The following is a 22,047-nucleotide window of genomic DNA, read 5'->3' on the forward strand; positions in this document are numbered from 1 at the left end:
ATCCATTTTCGCGTAAGGTTAATGACCGCGGGCTTTGCGAAACTCGTTGCAATGTATAAGCGTCTGTTGTAAGCGCACGTATCGCGTTTTGCGGGAACACGACGTGTTCGAATAATTGAAAATGGAGCGCTTATACCATACCATCGGCGACCAGGAACTCAAGTGGAACTTTTCGTGAATTGATTCCACGGACCACTACCTTGCGTAATCTTTAATTATCTTGCTAAGATTCCTTTTGGGAGACAGCTTACGATCCTCCTGAGACTCCAATAATAGCAACGTTAAATTGTAATGCCTTTGAAACATTGTTCTCTTGGGAAACATGGCTTAATACTTTTTTTCTGGAAAATAATTAGAGTTAAGCCGGATTGTGTAATATAAAATATTTGATTCTATTAAGGAAAATTAATTTTATTTCAAAATCATCTTCATTACTTGCGAGTAAGGTTACAACTAATCGAATAATTTAATATTCGAATATTTTACAAATATTCAAATACCAAGAATAAACTTCGAATATTTTATGAATATTGTTATTCAACGGAGAAAGTATTCGTGTACTTGTCTTATTTAAATGTATCGCGCATACCACCGATGTATTTACATACTACATTTATAAACAACTGATTCAGTTCACGCATACGAATGAGCTGTTACGGTGAGTGAAATCGATCATTCTTAGATAATGCTAAGAGCGAACTTAACAGTTTCAAAAATATTTTTTACTTTATAGAATTAATTTACGACATTTAACGCACATTCCTGTTAATTTGTTTCGTGGATCTCGTCCTTTTTTTCCGTATAAATATTAAGCTTTTATCATAATCCTAAGACTTAAATCAAGTGCAGAAAAATATTTTTGTTAGAACAATCCCAAACGATGCAAATGTGTATTAAAATGAAAAATGTATGCTCGTAAATATTGAAAGTATAAATAGTAATTACAAATGATGTACAAATTGTAGGTTTTGTACGGTGTCCGAGTATTTTTATAACACGAAAATTGACTTTATTTAATGCATAGTACAATATAATTATATTAAATGGACTAAACAAATGTGGGATTCTCTATCACAAGTTTCCCAACTAATAATACAATGTACATATGTACAGTGAGTCACAGCCAAAATTGTACGTCACATATACGAATACGTTTCGTCTCGTGAAAAAGTTCAGGAAAGATATGGGGGAAAAATATCACGAATATATTGTAAATGTATCTATATTTGTTATGTAGTAGTATCAAAAGGAACAAAGTTGTCTAAATATAAAAAAAAACAAAGTTACTATGATTCAGTCTGGAAAACGTCTCAAAACTAAAATCGTACATTTGTAGAAAAGTGACCAACAATTTGTTTAAATTAAAGATTAATATTTTATTGGGTGCCCATGACTACATTCTACCGCACGCAATCTATTTGGCATAGATTTTACCAATTTTCGTTGAAAAAGAAGGTTCGTAGTTGAAAAAAAAGAGAAAGATAGTAATAATGAAGCAGACAACGATAGAAGAGCGACAAATAGTTATAAGAAATTTTCAAAGTGGAAAAAGCTATCGTGAAATTGCGAAGATTATTGGTAGAAGTGCCAGTACTGTTCAGTATATTGTAAAACGATACCAAAAGGAAAATAGAATAAGAAATGCGTCAAGAAAAGCTCCAAACAAAAAGTTCAACGCGTAAGACGAAAGATGGATAGTACGAAAAATTAAAGAGAATCCGAAGATCGGTGCACCTAAACTTACCAATGAAGTAGAAACATATTTAGGGAAAAGTGTAAATCCAGAAACAATAAAAAGAATACTCAGAAAACATAATTTTCACGGTCGTACAGCTCGGAATAAGCCTCTTATAAACGAGAAGAATAGAAGAAAGAGACTAGATTTTGCAAGAGAATATATATACAAAGATTTTGATTTTTGGAAAGAAACTATATTTACGGACGAAAGTAAATTTAACATATTTCATTCAGATGGAAAAATTACGGTGTGGCGTCGACCAAATGAGGAGTTCGAAATACAAAATTGAAACAGTACCGTGAAACATGGAGGGCAATCAGTAATGGTCTGAGGCTGCATGTCCGCTGCCGGAGTGGGTAACTTAGCATTTATCGAAGGTAACACGAATAAATACCATTACATCGATATTTTGAAAAACAATTTGAGGGACAGTGCCGAAAAATTAGGGATTTTGAATTCGTTTAAGTTTTATAGCGACAATGATCCCAAACACACATCGCATGTAGCCAAAATGTGGGTACTGTATAATTGCCCTAAAGTACCAAACGCACCTCCACGATCACCTGATTTGAACGTGATAGAGCACGTCTGGAATGAATTAGAGATTAGAATCCGGAAACGTACTATTAAAAATAAAAATGATTTAAAAAGGGTATTAATGGAGGAATGGAGAAAAATTGAACCCAGTTTTACTGAAAAATTGGTAAAATCTATGCCAAATAGATTGCGTGTGGTAGAATGTAGTCGTGGGCACCCAACAAAATATTAATCTTTAATTTAAACAAATTGTTGGTCACTTTTCTACAAATGTACGATTTTAGTTTTGAGACGTTTTTCAGACTGAATCATAGTAACTTTGTTTTTTTTTATATTTAGACAACTTTGTTCCTTTTGATACTACTACATAATAAATATAGATACATTTACAATATAGATTCGTGATATTTTTTCTCCCATATCTTTCCTGAACTTTTTCACGAGACGAAACGTATTCGTATATGTGATGTACGATTTTGGCTGTGACTCACTGTACATCAGTGTATTCTAAATAAGTTTTACTCTTCTGTGAAAATCTTTCAAACTGCCACTATGAGTGTTGCGGCACGTAAAAATCCACGCGGCACGCAAAAAAGCCTATAAAAAAATATTTTGCTATATAATATTGTGTATTAATCGTTCTAAATAGTATATTGTTAATAAACTCCATAAATAATTTTGATGCTAGTTACTGCACATACTATTAACCGCGAGCGGTGATACGGGTCAGTCGTCGGTTGAAAGTCGCTGATGTTTGAACGCGGCAGCCTAAACAGACCGATGATGCAAATGGATTAATGCGTACGCCCTTTAGTCACAATAATACATATTTGTAAACTATAATAGACAGCACATCATAAAACACAATTTCCAGTTCATTTTATCCATAATTAATTAAGATTACAGCGTAAGTTTTAATTCATGAAGAATACAGCATAAAAATCAAATTATACTGTCTGAATCTGTACATCTGCTAGTATCACATAATGTATTCCTTACCACTGAATTGAAGTCCCATGGCAGGAATGGGAGAAACGTGGAAGAGGTGCACCTATTTTCACGCACACATTCAATTCTAGTCCGCTATTCGTCGCGACAGTTACAGACACATGTGGACTGAGTGACGAAGAAGGTAACGAGATAGAGAGACACGCGGCAGCCAGACCCCATTGGCGTAGTTTTAACATATTACTATTATACATTAGTTATAGCTAATACAAGACAACAATTTTTGCTTGATTTTTTTACAATATACTAGGAAAACATCGGTTATATAATTACTAGTAGAACTAGATAAAATTCTTTTCAGGAACAAAAATAAATTAATAAAAATATAATTTAGAAATAAATAAAAATAAATATTTTATTCATTTCAAAAGAAGTTATATACAGTGTGTGGCACACAACTGTCGCTATGATTTTTCAGACACTTCCAATAATCTGATGAAAAAATATTTCAGACAAAAGTTAATCAGTTTTGTCTGAAACGTTACTTGTCTTTAAGAAAAGACTTAATTTTCTGATTTTTATTATTCTGTTAGCCCGATATTTTTTATATAGGATAATAGCAATGTTAAATTGTAATGCCTTTGAAACATTGTTCTCTTGGGAAACATGGCTTAATACTTTTTTTCTGGAAAATCACTAGAGTTAAGTCGGATTGTGTAATATAAAATATTTGATTCTATTAAGGAAAATTAATTATATTTCAAAATCATCTTCGTTACTCCATCTACAGAAAAACTGTCAATATTACATAATATTCTTTTTCATATTAAATAACTCTTATGAGATAAAACAAACATTTTATGCATTGAATATAAGCATAAACGAAACTTCGGTAGTTTATAGTCTTCAAGTTTTATATTCGTATACATGTTGAAATAGGGACGCAATTAAAATCTATGGCTACTACTATGGCAGAGACCATGGCTAAGGCTCAGAATGAGCAGCTCGTGTGGGGATAGGCGGTCCGATCCCTCTTTACCCTTGTGCCGTCCCGCGAGACTTCAAGTCAGCGGTAAGGAATACTCCAATAGAATTCCTCCTGCTACATTTACGTTAGGATTAACCGATATGGTAAAATATTTACTGTGTAACTGACGAAACAAGATTAAGGTGACTCCAATAATAAAACCAGTGGAATGTACGCTCTGTCTGGATCAACTTGTAATTACACTCGCAGTGTTACACAACACCATGAGCCACTTCGATCATTTTTATTCATATGCAAAGTAACAATAACTACGCGCACCCTGAAATAATTAATAAACAATAGGAGATACAAGCAAAACCTAACAAGATTTTCATAATTTCTCATGTAGAATTTCTTATTACCAAAGAACAAATTTTTCCTTTAACCTTTCAAGGTTGTGTAAAAAATATTTGAAAACTTTCTGTGAACGCAAAGAATGTTTAAAAATACTTTTTTTTCCTATAAATTGAGCATTGAAGTTTGAAAGTCCAAAGAGATTAATGTTTAACCGTTTGAGTGTCCAGTCACTAAAGTCTATACGAAAATCGATGATCGAATAGACGATATCCACTGTTACGTTTTAAGTTTCTCGACTTTTATTTAAGTCTGTGCTAGATGAACTTTTTCTACGTTGTTAAACATTTCTTAAATATGGTATGTAATTTACGTAGTAAGCGGCGTGTAACGTCAAAATGCTTGACCAACACAAACAAGCCTTTAGCACGAGTACTCGAACGGTTAAGAGGAAATATAACCTTTTGAGTCGAAAACAGTGCTGATATTTGGAAATTTGTTCTGACAATACGTAATGTCTAATACGAATATCTCACACATTCTTATAATAAAAGTACATACTTTGAAAAATATTCCTGCATGTTAAATGCTGCTGGTAAGTGGACATTTTTGTATCGGATTAAAGTACTGTACAATAAAACCGTGAAGAGAGGTTCCAAGTCCCAGCGAATATTTAAAATCGTAAATAATAGTGAACAGTATAAGTATGTATTGGAGTAATGAATTATACAAACCTATAATAAAATATTAATAATAATAACTAGATATACCAATAAGATTAACAAAAATAACTATCCATAATAAAAGGTCAAAAGTATCATCTACTTTGGGTGATCTTGGTTTATCCAACGATGACGATATTGACTTGGTTGAAGATCCTCACTGGCGGATGATTGTTTGCTGTAGTCTTTGGAACAACATTATGATAAGAAGTTGTTGTTACTTTCTTTTTAATTGATCAAAATGTTCAATTGTTTAATTTTCTACTTAATTTTTTCCGCTCGCAATCAACCGCAGTAACTAAGATAGTGGATACGGTGCGTTTACTGTAAATCAATTTTCATTAATTAATGACAATTAAAATTTAATTACCTCTATGGCATGGTTTGTCGATTCAGACTTACAGACGAGTTCATCGGCAAAACCTACATGAAACACTTATGTAAACAATTCCAAAGCAACGAATACTGCATATTATTATAACCTTTGCTTTGGATAGACCAAATAATTGATTATACCGAATAATAATTTCCCGATAATTGTTAGCGGTTATTATTGTTCCAACCAAACTTGCATTTTCTTCGAATGAGACGTATTTTGTCATTTTCTTTATCGAATTCGATGCTTAATTTTGAAGTATGCCATGTGTTGCAATTGGCGAGTGATAATTTGTTGGAAGTTTTGTCCTGTTGAAGAAATTTCTTAAAACGATCATAAGTTCATTTATTTACTGCATCGTATTTATCGAATATGGTCCCTCCTTCTTTAACTTAATTTTCCCAACGGATAATGTCATCTTTTCTTTTAATGTTTGCTTCTTTTTTTCTGAGGTAATCTAAATGCAACGAGAGATACCGACGTGCTAGAGTGACTACTTTAATTTTACTGTCTAATAGAATACATAATTGACGTTTTTTCTCTTTCGGTTCGTATCATTCACCGTCCAAAAAATCCTCGTATGTCACTTTTTCATATATGTTCTCATAATCATTCATTATTATCAATTAAACACTCCTCTGTTACCACTTTCTATTCACTTAGCACGTCTATGATATTTTTAGTAATTTTTTCTCCTACTGTTATTGCCACTTTAGAAATGACAGTAGATACTTCATCAGCAGTTAAATTGTCATTATAATGACACTGTTCAAAATAAACTATTAAGCATATTTTAATAGTTGCTTTTCACTTAACTTTTTGTTAAACTCACAATCACTCGTATCGGAAATATTGACTAATTATGAAGTTGAAGGTTGTGAATTCATTCTAATTTTGCTATGGTTGGTTGTGAATTGAAAGAGTGATCATGAATTAATTTCGTAGAATTAATTTCGACAATCGCGAATTGCCTTATCGGCTTTGTTAATATAAACATCAGCGTTCGAGCGACGAACAAAATCGTGGGCCAAAAAGAAAGACTAGGTTGCAATAAATATTTGTATAAATGATCGTTTCTGTAGCTTTCTGTGTTTAACCATCATTTATTTTTTTACATTTCTTTATGGCAAACAAAATTTTTGGAAATTTTCTAGTAAGTAAAAACATTTAATTTCTAATTTATTTTCACTGCATTATGTATCTTTATATGTACAAAGTTGATATAATATAGAAAAGAAATAAAAGAGAGGGAAGAGAGAGAGAGAGAGAGAGAGAGAGAGAAAGAAGATCCTAACACGTAAGTTACAATGATTCTTAGCTACTACGCTAAACCATTAGATGGTAATCATTCTGAACAGAACTAAATCTATCTAATGACGAATCTTCAATCGCAAATACCTCAAAAATGATTGGGTTGTGACCCATATAATTATATATATTCAGCAACAGGAGAGCAAAATCTACCATTCTGCAAAATTTGAACTAAATTGGTAACCCCATGGCTTTACCTTCTCCTTGTCAGTGAACAAGGACACGAATCAGATCTCATCTTATTGTTAGAGATAAGGACCTCTTTGCCTACTTTGCTGATTTTATCAAAAGCGGAAATTACCATATACAGAAATAAAACGAAAGGAAGATCAGTATTATTTGAAAGCCATCGAATTTTTAACGTACACATCTAAAATATAGATAGACATTTTTCGTTCTCAGCTGCTAACATGTAGATAACTTTTTTATTCTTATCTAAAACATTCGAACTGTGTTCTCTGGTTGGGCAATGCCCGATTTCTCCTATTTTGAATCCTTATCCTGTTGATAATTTTCATTTAGCAATAGACGATCATCGCAATTCATTCCAACTAAATTATGAACATATTCTGTTTTTCCTGATAATCTTCAATTAGTGTTTTTTTAAATAGAACACTATGTTTTTGTTCAATTCCATACAGGAATGAAACGAGAAACGAATTCAGTGAATTATATACCAGGTTGTTCAATAAGTTTTGTCGTTCGATAAAACTTATTGAACAACCTATTACGTCGAAGGGATCTTGAAGTAATAAAAAATCACAGAAAAGGAAAAACTGTTGACAGACACAAGATTAAAGTTCACTGTTACTTGATTTTATTTGTTTACACGATATGCATAAAATTTTCACCTGGTTGTTAGGAGTTATCAAGAACTAAACTGGAATTTTATCTTGCATGTGGTCAAATTGAAACGTGATACATGGAGAAGAGGAATGAATAGGATACAACCTATTCATTCTGCTACGAACGAAACTGACACGTATAATCGATAAAATAAATATAGCGATTTACTTAACCCATTCTTTGTTTCGTGAGTTAAGTCCGATGTAGTACTCGAATTAATCTATAATATTAACCTCAACTTATATCATTTAATTTACAATATTAATAATTTTGACATAATATTTAAAACTATAACACAATACATATTTAACCAAGGTGCAGAATCGAACAAACTGAAAAACTGATCTTATAGTTTTGTGAAGTTTAAACACTTAAGAATATATTTCTAAAGTTATGTTTTGAAGGTTGATAAAAAAAAACCAAGATGATTGTTTTTTTCCTTTCTGCGTTACTCTTGCAAGCAATAATAGCGCACAAATTGTAATAGAGGAGCAACATATCGAAAACCGCTCCATATACCAGAGCCTTTAAAATTTTAATGCTTAAAAAACATCTCTCAAAATTCGTGCCGCGATGTATTCATACTTCTTGCATTACGTTATACAAACAAACAGAGACAAAAGAACTTGAGTGACTGAACTTTTATGCTTCAATTTAGACTGTAGAAGGCATTCGAAAGCCACACAATCGTAAAATTACAAGAATTGTATATTGAATGCCTGATAAAATAATGGGGGAAATGCGTGACCATTTTCGTCATCTCATGTTGTATAAGTTCCAAAAAGGGAATATGACAAAAGTGCGGCAAATAACATTTGTGTCGTTTATGAGGAAAGTCGATTCGTACGTGCAGAAAGTGATTTGATCGATTTCGGAAGGGAAATTCTTATCCAAAAGATGTACCACGGGCCGAACATCCAGTCAAGACGGACGAAAACAGAATTCGTAATGTGCGTGGTGAACGAAACGAGGAATTTGTCAGTGCGAGAAATGTCGCAAATGCTAAACATATCAAAATCATGTGTACATAAACATTTGAAGAAAATGGGAATGATGCCAAAGCTGGACGTATGGATACCGCATCAGCTCACAAAACGTAATAACCTTGATCGTGTGGCAATATGCATTTGCATATTATTGCTTGCATGTAACGAAACGGAACCCTTTCAGAAACGCACAGTAATTAGAGATGAAAAATAGATCATGTATGAAAATTCCCAAAGGAAAGAAACTTGGACCGAAAAAGAAAATCCAGCAGAACGGGTTGCAAAACCTGGTTTACACCCTCGCAAAGTTCTTCTTTTCGTATAGTGGGATTATCAAGGAATTTAGGTCCTTTTAGCTGCTTTTACAAAATCAGATAATTAATGCCGACTAGTATTGTATTCGGCTTGAAAAATTAAAAGAAAAAATTTCAGGCACACGTAGAAAACTTATAAATTGTGGTAATGTGATTTTCCACGACGACAACTCCAGACTGCATATTACACAAATTGTGCAAAAAAATTACACGAATTTGATTGGAAAATTTTATCCCATTCACCTTATTCTCCAGTGATTGCACCATCGGACCTCTATCTTTTTGCAATATTATTTAGCTGGTAAGAAATTTGATAATATGAACGCAATAGAAAATACTTTACAAAATTATTTCGATGATAAATCAAAGAAATTTTATACTAATGGGATTGTGTCGTTGCCTAAAAATTGAGAAGGGTTGTGCAAAGAGAGATGATTACAGTTCTTCGTAAGCTTCATAGGTAAGATTAAAATATTACTTTATATGGTAGAAGAATAAACAGTACGAACTTGTGAGATGATATAATATTTAGTACTCTGCGGTGAAAAACGCTACTTAAAAGTCCATCTTTGACACCCTGCGTTTTGTCTTTGTGGTCATTATATTTATTTAATCGACAAAACACTTGATGATACAACACTTGTCCATGTTACTACGTATGTATGGTGTTACAATTCGCAGTTCATACATCACAAATATCATTCTATTCGTACCATTCCGAAACCTCGCACTTTCCGTGCATCTGCGGTAGTATGGACAAGTTTGTGCCGCCACGCTGTACATACAGCTGCCTTCAGTCGTTGGAAATTCGATTCCGTGCATGTATCTTATCGCTTGTGGTCGAAACTTTAAAGCGATGACGCGGACAGAACGTTGCGACAACTATTGTAATAGTTCTGTTTAATGTAAGATATACATAATTTTTTACAATTTTTGATTGACATCTTTATTTTATTTTTATAAGATCGAGTCACTTTTTGCCTATGACACCACGTACTTTTCACGTGAAAATTTTGATCGATAACATCAATGCAATGCTTTCGTTTCTTTATTAAATTTCATCAATTAATATATGAACAAGTTTCATAGTTTCTTTCTTCGATGTTTCTTAAATTGCTCTTTTTTCTACATATACATTATATTAATTTCTTTGTATCAAGCATATATGTAGCTATTTTTCTCTCACTCTTTGTCGTTTATTATTAAAAAATATTATTTTACTTTTTGTGAATGCATAAAATTTTACTTTCTTATTTGAAACTAACCTAATAGATTGCTCAATAAGTTTTATTGAACAACCTAGTAGAAGAGATTGAAAACTAATTTAGAAGAGTTTATAAACTTAACATTGACGCGTTAATGGATAAATTATTACTTGTATGAATAATACATGGCGTCTTATATTTTTCATTCATTATATCTTCATAAAAATGGAAATATCTAGTATTTTACACTTTCTATTTATTAAAATGTATCACTCAAATAAATGGAAATATATAGTATTTTACACCATTACATGTAAAATATATGTTTCTATTTGTTACGTTAATAATGTCGACCATTTGTAAGAAATTATAATCACTTTCTCTGTAACTACTCATCGAACATAGGGAAGTTAAAAACCTGGTCTTATTGCGCCATGAAATAAAATGCAAGATGCAATTTATTAAACGTATACTAGTGTACCCAAAAGGTGTACTATACGAGAATTGCGAAGAAAATTGCTTTTGTAGGAAAAATCATCTTCGTGTAATTTTATCTTCCTATGCGATATGATAATTAGTTTTCACTTTACGGGGCTATAAATGTTATTCGTGATCACTTTCCAAAAAAGCGCTAATAAAAGTTCAATGAACCATGAATAACTAATAATTTTTTATTTTATGTATAGTACATATTTACTTTATATTTAAAAACAAAATGCACATTTAATAAGCTATCGATTTTGTGAACTTTGTAGAGGAGAAATGGTATTTTACTATAAATATTCTAATTTAGACATTAAAAATGGAGATTGTATTAGTATCTACGTATCGTTGAATTCTTAATTTTTGACATAAATATATAACAAATACCAACGTAGAATTTTTATATTTCTATGACTCGTTTCGTATAGATAGTTGATATATTTTCTTTTGGCTATTACGCTTCTGGTTATAGATTAATTTATGTTTTGTGATGTGCCGCGATTTCTATGAATTAATTAAGAATATATATATATATTTATAAAAATCAAAACATTTATATATCTGATGTTTTCTTTAACACGAGGATTTAGAATAATATTGTGTAAAAATACTGGATAAAAAAATTTTTACCGAACTTTGTATTCAATACGGCCGGATCACATAGTTTAAAACTATCGTTCAAACAATCGTATAAAAAAAAAATTGGCTACTATATCGTACGATAAATCGTTACATCTATGTACAGCCTACATGTTTCACTTACAAAAAATGTTGCCATAATTATTTTTTATAGTAAGGAGCGAAACTAAATTATCTTTGCTGTTGAATATCTTGTAACTGGAATGCATAAACTGATAGAAACAAACTCAGCATAATTTACAGCAACTTTTTCAACTTGCATAAAATTTAGTTACAAGAATATACTATGCGGGCCTTCTTATTAATTTAAGTCTTGTGGTAGGATCTTTCCATGCCAAGTCTGTACTCGAGGCCAAGGATTTTTATGAAAGTGCAATATGTTGTAGTGCATGTGCAATTAGGGAGAGTTTATGTTGTCATTTTGTTGATTCCAAATGTGCTAAAAAAATACAGGTGAAAACAGGCTGCACAAATGAATTTATATCTCCTCAATTACCAACCGTCGTGAGTTTCTCGTTCCTCCTCTTTCTATTTTCATCAAGAACGATCAGCATTTCGAAATAAATTTCGGTACTTTTAGTCCGAACAGTCGTTCTTGTAACATAAAATTGTAAACAAATTCTTATTTTACAAATTTCGAGTCGAAGATTTGTGATTGAAAAAACCAGAAAAATATTATTCGATTCTTTGATGCTTCCTCTAGAAACTTAGTTAAATTTTAGCACGTTCATTTCATAATTAACATATTAAGTCAATTGCTTTTATGTGTCTGCACCTGTCTCGAAGACAAATCACACATGGCTCATTCTATATGTACAAATGGCACTATTGAAATGGCTTTTGATTGTGAACTTCCTTGAAACAATACAACGTAAGAATGAAACAGTTCACTATCCGTAGCAACGGGATGCATAGTCAGATATTTGAAACCTGGTGCACCGTAGCCTTTAACATTTACTGAGACGTCAATTATGGAATGAACATGTTATAATTACTTATTTTATAGAAGAACCTTCGTGGAATTTGATAATATTTTCTTCACAATTTATAACCACAAAACTTCGAGTAAAAATGTACAAAGTAAGAACCTTTCGTTTATAATATTTGAGGTATATATTATATAACGATATAGATTTTTTTGATCGATTATTTTTACTCGATGCTTCTATTCAAATTAACTGAAATTTGTTCTTTTAAATTAATTTTCCCGTCATTTTATTCAGTGTCAAAAAATACATCAAAGTATTCATATTCGCCGAAAAATTTGGAAAAATCTTAATAATAAAAATCGTTCTACATATTTCTAAATTATACAAATGTAAGGATATTCTCTAAAGAGTTGCAGAATCTCTCTTGAAAATAGGTATAATTATTGATTATAAACGAGAAAGGTTCGGTCCTCTTCGAACAAGATTCGAACATTTGAAGCAGATGGTCAGTTTTGGTAGAATGGTAGATGTCTAATCTACTCTTTCGGTTCCTGCGATCTTATAATTATCCGTAACTCTCATCTTATGGTAGCTGATAACCAACTACTTGTTTTGTAGCACGACGTAGTTAAAAGCGATTACAAGATTAAAATTGTAAGATCGCAAACTAGGTTTATCGAACTGGGTTATGGCTTAGCTATTAAAAGTATTGTGATTCGACGAAGAAAATGAAAAACACAATTTAAGTAATTTTTACTACCACCGTTCTGTGGACGAAGAACCACACCATGAAAACTACCTCGAGGATTTAGAGTAGTATTAGTTCAGCTGACAGTGTGTAAAACTCGATGATGACGTGGAACTCTACAGGTAATTACAAGATATTTGTCTAAGAATGTTATAGAAGCTCTCTAATCAATCGTCAAGGATCTCAGCATGAATATTTTGTTGAAGCGTTGCGTCGGTGAATTTGCCCAAAATAATAACGCAAAGTTGAATAATGTGAGTTGAAAAATCGCATTTTAAACTACAAATAGCAGAGGTCTCATGGAGAAATTTGTCTTTCGACTGAAACGCGTACTAATTTTTAAGAATTTTTTTCAATGATACGAAACGTGTAATATAAAGATTCCAGACATACCTATAATCAACAAAAGTCTAGAGGATAAAGAATTTTGCTCAGCAGTTTTCTTAGACATTGAAAAAGCCTTTAACAAGGTATGGCACAACTATCAAGACCCACTTTTCCAAGCAAATATGCAATCTACTCGAGTCATACCTTTTATAAGGAACTTTAATGGTGAAAATTAAGAACATGCACTCACAGTCCAGAAATATAAATGCAGGTGTCCCACAAGATTATAAGCTACTATTATACATATATATCAGCAAATGTATATATCTCGTTGCCAGATTGAGTTGGAGCATCAGCATATATTATATATAATATATGTCTTTGTAGCTACACACTTAATATTATAACAGCAAACGTGGTGCAATGTATGCTCGAAAAGAGGATCAAAATAAATCCAGTAGACCAAAATAAATGTAATCACATAGCAAGGATTCTAAACTAACATGGAAAAATCCTATAAAAACAACAATAGAGCACATCCGACTAAACAGATGAAATATCTATTGGTTAACTAGTCGTAAATCCAAGTTGAGCTTGATCAATAAATTAAAAATATACAAAGCAATGATAAAACTTATTTGGACATACGGAATAACACTTTAAGAAACGGTTGCGAAGAGCCAGATAACAAAACTGGAATCACTCTAAGTGAAAATCCTCAGAACAGTGGTTCATGCACCTTGATACGTTAGGAATGACGATATTCGCAAAGATCTGGAAATCCCAACAGTAAACGAAGAAATTTGCAACTTCGCTGTTCGTTACAAGGAAAGAACTGCAAATCATCCTAACAAATTAGCTGTGAAAGTTTATACAGACAGTATCACTAGAAGATTGAAAAGAAAACATTCGTGTTTTTGTACCATTCATAACAAATTAGCTGTAAAAGTTCATACAGACAGTATCACTAGAAGATTGAAAAGAAAACATTCATTGGACTTGCTTCCATGTAATATAACATTACGTTCACAGATCTCAACCGCAGACGATTGCATCTCAATGGAGGTTACCATTCACATGCTAATGTAACAAATCAATATCAAAATTTGTCAAATGTCACCAAGACAAATTGCAAAGAATAAATGGAGATACTTAAAAAGAAAGACATACCTATTCTAAAAGTACATACTTTAAACCATATTTTTGACAATTATAAAGAAAATATTCATTTATATAGAAAATGAAAACGTTTTCGTACTATGCTACGCGAATTGCCTAGTACCTAGCACGATAGTGAAATGAATTTCTCTGATCCTAATGGTCAGAATGGAATAAAATTGGAATTTTTAGGAATCAGATGAATGTCTCTATCCGTTGCACTTGGTTACATTTCACCTTATATTTTGAGCTAGTATTTTTGAGAATTTAAAAAGTTAAACGTTAAGGTTTCTTAAATTTTGAGAAAATATAAAGAAAAATTTCAATATCTTGCAATTGGAAGAGTGGTGTTTTAAACCCTCTTAACGTCGAATTAACAGCATTTATCATCACATGCGTCTTTGACGAGGATTATGCGTGACATGATAATTCGTACAGTGTCGTGTTCATAGATACACCGCGTAATACTGTCGCCCGTAGAAAAGGACTTTGCCAGACCAAGTTTCGAGCGTAGCATGCGACAATATATGCAAGAATGCTAAGAATAGTCATATGATACAGTAAGTCTCTATCTGTTCGTCGCTCGAGACTGGGCAAAGACATACACGGTCGGTCCTAAAAATAACCAAACTTTTTCAAAATAACAAAATACACTCATCTTTTAAGAGGGTGTTTTATTTTATTCAAAATACATACCTCCTGCAGCGATACCGATCGTATGTCTTTCTGTGGAATGTCTTTGAGAGTTTTGTAATAGCGCGGTGTTTTGAATGTCTGGGATGTCACCGTAACGCTTTCCTCTCGTGAATATTTTAAGCAAATAATAATCACACGTTGCTAAATCTGGCGAATGCAGCGAATGATGCAATATTGTAATTTGTTTTTGTAACAAAAAAGCAGTTACAGTCATCGCACGGTGAACCGATGCATTATCGTGTAATAGAATTCAATTGCTAGGTTCACAATATCTGTTCAGTGCAATTACGACAAATCCTTTCTAATAAATGTTTCATAACGTTCAAGTAGATATCACTATCGACTGTATGGCCCTTTGGAACAAAATCCTTAGGAGTAAGTCCAATAGAGTTGTCGAAATATATAGACACTGTCTTTGTTTCTAATTTTTAGAAACGGTATTCCTACAAAGTTTTTTCTTCCAGCGATTTCCTTTCTATCACTGGTAACAATTGATTTACATCTAAGAAAGTTTGGATCTCTACAAGCTGTTTCAACAAGATCTTCGCATTCATTAATTCAATCCACTTTTTGATCAAAGGTCTAGGTTAAGTCTGAAACAAATCGTGCATAAACTTTACAAAGTTTTAAATACTCGGTTGAAATACGATAAATTGTGTCTTTCGATAATCCCAACTTATTTTTCAATAATCGTACTTAAGATTTTGACTAACTTTGTATCGCTTCGTGCACTTTTTGAATATTCTCTTCGATAATTTCTGCTCTGGGACAGCCTAATATCCTCCTGTTTCATCTCAAATCGTTTGTACCAGTGGTAAACTTGTATATTTGATAAACAATTATCACTATATAATCTCCATATCAATTGGTTCGGTTCGATGAAACTTTACCGAGTTTAAAACAAAACTCAATATTGGCTCCTGTTTTATAATTTCTCTTTTATTGTTTCGTAAAACATGACAAGATAGGAAAAGAGAATCTATTTCTCGATAATATAAGTTTCGTATGGATGTCGCTATCAGGTTCTTCTATTCTCAAGAATTTCGATTAGGTTTAGAACAATCCGTGTACGTCGTGTACAATGATAACGTCGATATTTTTCTAAATATTCTAACATTTTAAATGTATCGAGCACAGTACTATTATTAAAAATCCATCGACCGAGAATTCTAATCAATTTATGTTAAATATTATTGGAACTGTTTACCTTTTATGTTTGTTCAATAGTAGATATATATTTACCTAACTCCGCCGCAATATTTTGTCCAATAATTACAGATCGCGGCTAATAATTATAAATTCTATTCGTTTTAATAAAATTTAACATTTTTCACGTATTCGTATAGTTTTTTGCAACAATTAACCCTACGGTATAAATTTTGAATAATCCTCTCCCTGAGATACACCACGAGCCCTTAATCAATTTTTAGGACCACAAAAACGTGTTTCTTTGATCATTGGACATTTCTCTTATCTCGATCGATGTTTTACCGTGGTTGGCAAGCACGTAAGTTTGCATCGAAAATGAAGAAAGAGCGTTGGACGCGCGAAACATACGAGCCGCCATTTTTTTTCATGGGTCCTCAAACACCGGCGCTACGTGCACAAACAAGTCTGCAAGGCTAAGCACACTCGACCAAGTGACAATGCACCGGCGAGAGAATGCAGCGTGGAAAAGACGCGAGAAGAGGTTGGAAATTCGATGATAAGAGAAGCAGAAGGAACGAGCACCGGAAAAAGAAGGCCTCTTTTACTTTCGTAGACCAATCGATGACTTTAATCAGTGAGCTTCCCTGCGGAACGCTATCACGAATCCAATAGTGTCGAGTTGCGCCCGTGAAATTTCGAATTCGCCAACAGTGCACAGATAGCGATAGGAAAGACGTCATTAGCCTCGCGCGTTAATCGTTTTCTAACGTTGCGTTACCACACGATGATAACGCCTTCGGTGGAAAAACAAAGGGCAAGCGTACACAACGGGATTATCTGAATTTATCGCGGCCGGTGTTCTGTCGACAAGCTACTCTGTTGGCAACCACGGACGACACTCGAGTTTTGTAATTAAAAAGTGTAACGTAAGTGCTGTTTATTCGAGCTATCACTTCTCAACTATCGTACTATCGGTGGGGCTATAGACGTAACAATTTATCGTACGATAAGTTATAACTATGGACGATACAACTGTTTGAACAATAATTATAAATTGTACGGGGTTGTTCCAACAGCCTATTATACAACACAATCGTGTTTGATATCTGTACGGTGATTGAATACTATACGTCGCGAAGGAGAATCGACGATAGAATTGAAAGAAGCGCAGGAAAGTGCGCATATTTAACTATAATTTGTCGAAATTTTGTTTGCAAATATTTCCCGTCTCATTCCCCAGAATGAATCCAGTGCATACATGAAAAAATAATTCCAGTAAAATACGAGTACCATCGGATCGAAGTTGTACATATAAAATTGTACGTTTGGTACTCCATGATGTACCAAAATTGTCCACCTGACCGATGATTAAAAAACGTATTATAATTTTGGGTAGAAAGTCTATTCCTACGAATAAAAAATTTAACGCTTCTATTATCGAATCAGATATTTATTTATTAAAAGAAAGGTTTCTCCTTTACGAATCAAGAAAGAGGCATTGATACTCTATTGCAAATCGTAGCAGATACTGTTTCTGATCTTCGTGTTTCGTAATTAAAATTAAAATTACCGTTTTTTGACCAGTTGGCGAGTTTATGGTAAAAGAAATTCGCAATTTGAATTAAATATATCGACTTTTGCGTCAAGAGGCCCTAACGAAACTGCTACATGCCATTGAATGAGAGAAACAACGAAAGAGTTAGATGGATAGACAATTTTGGTAAAGAACTTGAAAGAGTGCTGCATTTAATTTTACATGCAAAACTTCAAGACACACGATGTATATTTTCCCATTATACGATTTGAGCTCATGTTTAACTGAAATTATTGTTTTGTGTATTCGAACCGTTTGAAGGGGAAGACCAAAAATATTCCGAGACCATCGCGGTGTGCAGTCGTTCAACGACTAGCTGGAAAAATTCTGTGTACGGTTTCAACTTCGAGACAGAAGGCTTGAAGCGTAATTGTTTCTTCTTCGAAAATAGTACTTTTCGATAAGGTTTATTGAACGATAGCCTGTTGCGTCTGTGAGGAAAACAACTATTATTGCATCCCGTTACATGGATTTATTGCGTGTTGCGATACGACGAGATGAAGTATTTCCTTTTTAATCGAATAAACTTTTATCCGGATAAACATTTATCTAACTGAACTTTTATTTACGAGACACAGATGATAATTTTATCTAAGTAAACATTAATCCGGACAACCTTTCATTTGTGACTAACATGTAACGCTAGGAACAACGGAGAACAGTTATTCGTATAATTTATCTGGACAGTTTATCTAGATAACGATTTATTCGAAGTTATTCTTCAATTCTGGACGCTAAACGAGACGGTCCACGCATGCGTGTACGAGTGAAGTAGGAATCCCTGGGTGCGGACTCTGATTCCAGGCTGTAATGCACTCGTCGTTGTCTGCGCATTGTACATATAAAACACGTGCGCAGTAGAATGCAGTTGTCTTAAGATAATAAACTTTACCACAAAGCATTGTACAGAGGAGATGAAAGGAATCGTTACCTCAATAAGATTGCACGAAAACAAGCCTGTGTTGTCAGGCTTGTCTCAATTTCTATTTCAATACAGGGAAAACTATGTTTTTCTCTCCACGATGCAGCTGAAACTTTTAAAAACAATAATTAATAAAAGTGAAAATCGAGTTTCGACTAGAATTCCCATACCTATCGAGTAATCGTGGTCAGTTATTTCTCTATTATTTTTAAAAATGGATGAAACAAATCTGAACTGTTTTGTAATGTTATGATATCGAAATTGTTACGTTCTACAATATTTTACTAACATCAGCCTAAAGAAAGTAATATCGAGACAAAGCAAATAAAATAACCGATTTCTATTTACGCTACGGTTATGTGTAGATAATAGCACGTTTATGTCACAATACTTCAATACCTGTCAATTGGTAGCAAATACGAATTCCATAATACTTCAACATTAATTTCTGATGTAACAATTGGTGCGATACATATTGTTCCTTGGATAAGTTCGATTCTTATCGTGAAGAGAATACGATACGATTAAACAAAATGTTGAACTGTCATCCGCGACAAAATATTTCCGTCCACCCTGTATATTTTTAGTAGAATGCTTTTTGCAGTGTATCAGGATGAATAAATTCTTCATTCGTATCAATTTTACTTGAAAACAATATTCTTGTATTCTGAAACTAAATAAAGTTGACGTGTATATAACAACTGTACAAACAAACAAAATTTCTATACATCTATGCATAGTTAAATATTGCGATACGTTTTACGATAATCTAGGTTGCTAATTAGTGCTTCGCGTTAATTAACTAACTTCACTTAAACGCTATTTGTAACTTGAAGAGCGATTTTATTTAGCGAAGTAACAACATGCCAAATACTCGAGCGATTGCAATAAATATTTCCAGTATTGTATGAGTAATACAATAAAATGTAAAAAAATGTGGAGAACACAAAATTATGGAAACCTACTGAAGGAGTTTGGAGTGTTGATATTTATCGGCGTACTTTTTACTGCAGGGCATTTTAAAAAATCACGTGTTAACCTTCAACAATGACAGAATGAAAAGTATAATACCCTATCAATGTTGAAGTGATGTTGTAAGAATCGTAAATAACAATCAGTATTGTTCGATAGATAAGGATTTCATGTTTATCGGAAATAGCAGTGTAAATGAAATATTACGTTTCAATCCTCTTTTTGAAAACTATTATTTATCAGATATTACAGGAAAGTAATCACATATTAAAATAAAAGTGATGTTATCTTTGTTTTTATAATTATTATTTTGTTCAAATGAACTTCAACGCTTTACATTGCGATGTTGATTCTAACGCAAAATGAAAGCGCAAAACTAAAATTTAAATATAATTTCTCATTGTAATAAACGTTTAAACTGTCACAATGATAAATTAGGAAACGAATATTTCAATTGTGAATATTATTTTATCATTTTGATACAAAACCCCTTGTTCCTAAAAAGATGAAAATTGAAGATGTCGTACCGATTTGTTCCTAACTTTTAATATAATTTTTTGCACAATACATGCTAAAGTTCAAAGAAAATTATATGTACCTATCCATCCATACCTATTTCTAAAAACTAGGATTCGATAATAGCTGACACAGTTCGATCTTTCGAAACGAAATAGATTTTGTAGATCTTTTTAAATAAAAATAATTTAAATAGAATATGCGTTTCCGTGTCCGCAGAAATGACAGAGTGCTGTTTCGCGGTGTAAGTGTTACAAATATGTAAGCACTTTCCCGGTGCGGTAGTCGTCGCACGTATACTTCGACGTGGCACGTATACTTCTCAAGATTTCCGGCGTTTAGCTGCTTTGTTAACTTTGGAGCTCGAAATTCTTGCGCAACGTGCGACCCACATCGGACGAGGGATGCTGAGGTCAACTGAACCGTTTCCGGTATTTTTACCCCGCTACGTAGAACGTGATTCACACGATTGAGTCGCACTGTTACGAAAGTTCTTCAAACATTCAAACTTCTGGCATGTCGTAACAGTTCTGGCATTAAAGTCTGGAGGTTGAGGGAAACCGCTCTGCTTCGAATATAATGTTCGTTGTAATTAACCGAAGTTGAGTATCAATTAGAGAACAAATTACGCTTTTGGGTTGAATTGATCTTTTGCGATCTTCCAACATTTCTGGCATGATTTTTATTGACAAATAAAGTATAAATCTACGAAAGAATTATTATCGCATTAAACACGCGTCAACGTGTTTTTACTCTTATACAAGCGAGAAAGACGACAGTATTGAATAGCGTAACAAGCGATTAAAGTCTTGTTATAATTTCAATTCGTTATCTACTTCGTTGTTAATATCGTAATATACGTAAATAAATCGTTTCTTTAAACATAAGAAAGCTGTATTTAGAGAATGTAACTTTCCATTTGGAACGTTGTTATCGGGACACTACGAAACCTTTCGATATTACGCCACTTCATCGCTGGAGCCAATTCATCGAACAGCTTATTGAAAAGAACAAGTTATGTAATTTACATTACGGATCGAACGTAATAATGGATATTTTTAAATTGCGTAATCCATTACGTAAATTTCGTTATCAGCGTATCGATCTCTATATTCGTCGTGTAGGTTGTACCGTTATCCTGTGTACGAGATTTTTGTTTCATGTTTCAGTGCATCCTTTGTAACGAAAACATCCGAGAAAATTCAATGCGTATTTATTTATTCAAATTGTAAACCTTGAAAAAAAGAACAAAACAGTCGTGTGTTTCAATTTCACGATCAATGGTGTAATATATCAAATTTTGTCCCAACATGCGTCGTAACATATAATGGGTACTTTTAGAGGTTCAAGTCCTCAAATATTGCTAGCACGAATAATTTTCTTAGAAAAGAAAACACAATAATTAAGAAATTTTTGAGATTACTCACGAATATAATTTCCAAGACAAATAAAGCAAGAAGCGTAAAAAAACTTTCGTACTATTAGGTGAAGCATTACCGAATTTCACTCATTAGACAAAAGATAAATTTGAGAAAATATAAGGATGATAAAAATTACAATTAAATAAAGTATTGTATACTTATCCATATTTTTTATAAAATCGACGAGTA

At 32.8% G+C, this 22,047-nt stretch overlaps 2 protein-coding genes across 6 annotated transcripts in view; one reads left to right on the forward strand and one right to left on the reverse strand.

The window, feature by feature from the left end:
* Ipk1 (Inositol phosphate kinase 1) overlaps positions 1 to 22,047 on the reverse strand; it is a 375,197-nt gene that overhangs the window by 114,331 nt on the left and 238,819 nt on the right. The gene's annotated exons all lie outside the window — the stretch shown is intronic.
* Positions 8,515 to 8,999, forward strand: LOC143149619 (uncharacterized). Its single transcript, XM_076317190.1, has 2 exons — positions 8,515 to 8,655; positions 8,697 to 8,999. The coding sequence occupies exons 1-2, from the start codon at positions 8,515 to 8,517 to the stop codon at positions 8,997 to 8,999; spliced, it is 444 nt and encodes a 147-aa protein (XP_076173305.1).

This window comes from Ptiloglossa arizonensis, chromosome 7 (genome assembly GCF_051014685.1).
Source record: "Ptiloglossa arizonensis isolate GNS036 chromosome 7, iyPtiAriz1_principal, whole genome shotgun sequence".
Lineage (NCBI taxonomy): Eukaryota > Metazoa > Arthropoda > Insecta > Hymenoptera > Colletidae > Ptiloglossa > Ptiloglossa arizonensis.

What these genes read in the sequence shown, in the direction of transcription:
- LOC143149619 (XM_076317190.1), top strand. Translation starts at nt 8,515, where the DNA reads ATGCCTGATAAAATAATGGGGGAAATGCGTGACCATTTTCGTCATCTC. An exon ending in TCGATTCGTACGTGCAGAAA is followed by an intron (nt 8,656 to 8,696) that starts GTGATTTGATCG and finishes CTTATCCAAAAG; the next exon opens with ATGTACCACGGGCCGAACAT.